The sequence below is a fragment of the Myotis davidii genome, unplaced genomic scaffold (genome assembly GCF_000327345.1).
Source record: "Myotis davidii unplaced genomic scaffold, ASM32734v1 scaffold130, whole genome shotgun sequence".
NCBI classification, from domain to species: Eukaryota; Metazoa; Chordata; class Mammalia; order Chiroptera; family Vespertilionidae; genus Myotis; species Myotis davidii.
In genome coordinates, this window is record NW_006285040.1 from 5,979,107 (window position 1) to 5,981,573 (window position 2,467).

At 39.1% G+C, this 2,467-nt stretch overlaps 1 protein-coding gene across 1 annotated transcript in view; it reads left to right on the forward strand.

Annotated features, from left to right (window-relative positions):
* The window catches only part of REEP5 (receptor accessory protein 5), a 40,712-nt gene that overhangs the window by 13,624 nt on the left and 24,621 nt on the right, over window positions 1-2,467 (forward strand). Inside the window, exon 2 of the mRNA XM_006755307.2 lies at window positions 1,631-1,769. Coding sequence (XP_006755370.2) covers window positions 1,631-1,769 — 139 coding nt within the window. The remainder of the gene's footprint in view (window positions 1-1,630; window positions 1,770-2,467) is intronic.

The window sequence follows — 2,467 nt, forward strand, 5'->3', positions numbered from 1 at the left end:
CCTCTTTGAACCATTTGTTGTCTATAAAATGTAGAATGTAAACTAGTTTATCTCTAAGATATCTTCCAACTCTACATCCTATGATTCCTAATTCTGCTCAGTGAATTTTTAGAGCTGAGAGCTGCTCCTATACTGTTGTCAGCCATCCTCTGCATATCCGGCCATGTCTGTTTCTTCCTCTCAAGCATGAGAATAACACCTATTTCATAGGGCTATTGTGAGAGTTAAATTAAATAATTATAAAGCTCCTTACCCCTCCCTTATTTAACTTTCCCATTTTGGCTGGACTGCAAATGATTTAAGGGTATAGAGTGCATCCTATAATTTCTTGAATTCTTTATGTTTAAGTTGATACATCCTCCTGACACAAAAGTTGAAATATGATTCAATATATGTACAAGGCAGTAGAATGTATTATTGAAGCATCATCTGTGTCACCTCACCTGGACAAGAAAGTATATAAGTAAATAGCATTCAGGAACCCCCAGTTTTACTCTTGTCTACTTTTTTGCGTCTCAGGTTCCTCAACTATAAACTGAATGGGTGAGACTGTCTTCAGTGTTCTTTCTTGTTCTGACTAGTTTATGATGTTATGACATGTAGACATTTTTAAAAATAAACATTGTGTTTTAAGTTAAAGCAATAATTAAATGCTTCAGTAATATGAGCAGTTCTATTTAAAAATCTCTTCACCTTACTAAGACTGGTCTTTTCCTATCTTTCATTGCCCTGGTTTTCTACAATGTGATCATCGTGTGTGTTCAATTTTGAGTTTGTTTCTATTTTCACTGTTACCACATAATGTTCCAGGTATATTAACGTAGAAAGTTTTGAATTCATATTGTTGATAAGTAAAGGAGCTAACCTTTTTTATTTGTTTTTTTCTCCTCGAAGCACTGTACTTGAATTGTTAGGGTAGCTTTTCTGTTTTTGAATCTGGATCTTGACTAATTTCTTAAAAACAATGATAGAATAGAATTTAAACTATTGGCTGGTTTCATGAAATGGTTAGCAGTTAATGTGTGGATATGTGTGTTTACTTACTCATGACTGCTTTAGTTCCCAAAATTAAGGCCTTACGTGAAATATAACTGTGAATCCCCTCTGCCCAGGATAAATGCATAAGAAATAAAATTTTATCACACTAATAACTTTAAAAACCCTCTTAGATATAAGTAGATAAACCACACTCAGATAAAGCACAGAAGAGAAAACTCATATTCACCCATGATGTGCCTCAGTTATTAAAAGTACACGAGAACTGTGTTACTATGTGAGAATTTTTGATATATCCCTGGCAGGAGGAATCCCCTGGAGGGGGAATTACTCGGGTTCCCAGTCGTTGGCAGTGTCTCCTGGGGCCTGGGTGGAGGCTGAGCAGGGTGGAGACCAGGGGACAGCTGGTACTGGTTTCTCTGGCGACCAAAACACTGGAACGAATAGTCAGACTTCTCCTGAGCTCCACATTGCTTCCTGTCTTTAGTTGTGCTCTTGTGTCTAGTGACACATTGGATACATTTGCCTGTAGTATTTCTCAGTTGGTGGTGGAGGGCAGGCTGTGGAAGTATGTTTGAAAATGTTTCATTGAGATCCTACTACATGATATACTTGCTTTTATATTGCCTTTCAGAATTAAAGCCATAGAGAGTCCCAACAAAGAAGATGATACCCAGTGGCTGACCTACTGGGTAGTGTACGGTGTGTTCAGCATTGCCGAATTCTTCTCTGACCTCTTCCTGTCCTGGTTCCCCTTCTACTACATGCTAAAGGTACGTGGGCAGTTCCCAACACTGCTCTGTCTCCTTCCATATGTGGACTTGATTTGCCCCCTACCCCTAAAGAAACTCCATCTCAGGACCTATTCACAAGAATAGGAACAAATAAATGCTTGAATGTTAGACATCTGTGGCTCTGCCTCAGATCCTATGAACAGGAAGACAAGATTCAACACGTCTAATATTTTTTTGCATACTGTCTTGGAAACAGCCATAGCAATTGTGTGTTTAAGATGAAGGCGATAGTAAAACATGGAAATGCTATGACCTATCACAAACACTGCTGCTCGCCAAGATCCTATCTGCATGCAGTGTTGTCTACATTTAATGTGAAAACATTGCTAATTTTCAAAGGACATAGATTAGTCCCAGTGGTGAGCATATTCTAGGGAGGAGTCGTTATTTGTGGAAGAAGAAATACTTTATTCTTATGTAGCTTTGGAGAAAGAAGATGGAAAATGGGCTCTCTGTGGAAATCATTTTAAGAACGTTGGAGAGAAAAGAAAGAAAAAAAAAGAACGTTGGCGGGTACCCTAGTTGGGGTCGGCCCTGACAGCACCTGTGTTGGGCTGAGGATCCCCAGCATGTGGGGAAAGAAGTGGCAGTTGAAACTCGTTCCCATGGGACCTGTATCCACTCCAGATTTGCACCAGAGGTGAATGAGAAAGAAAGACCTCATGCGTTTTAATAGC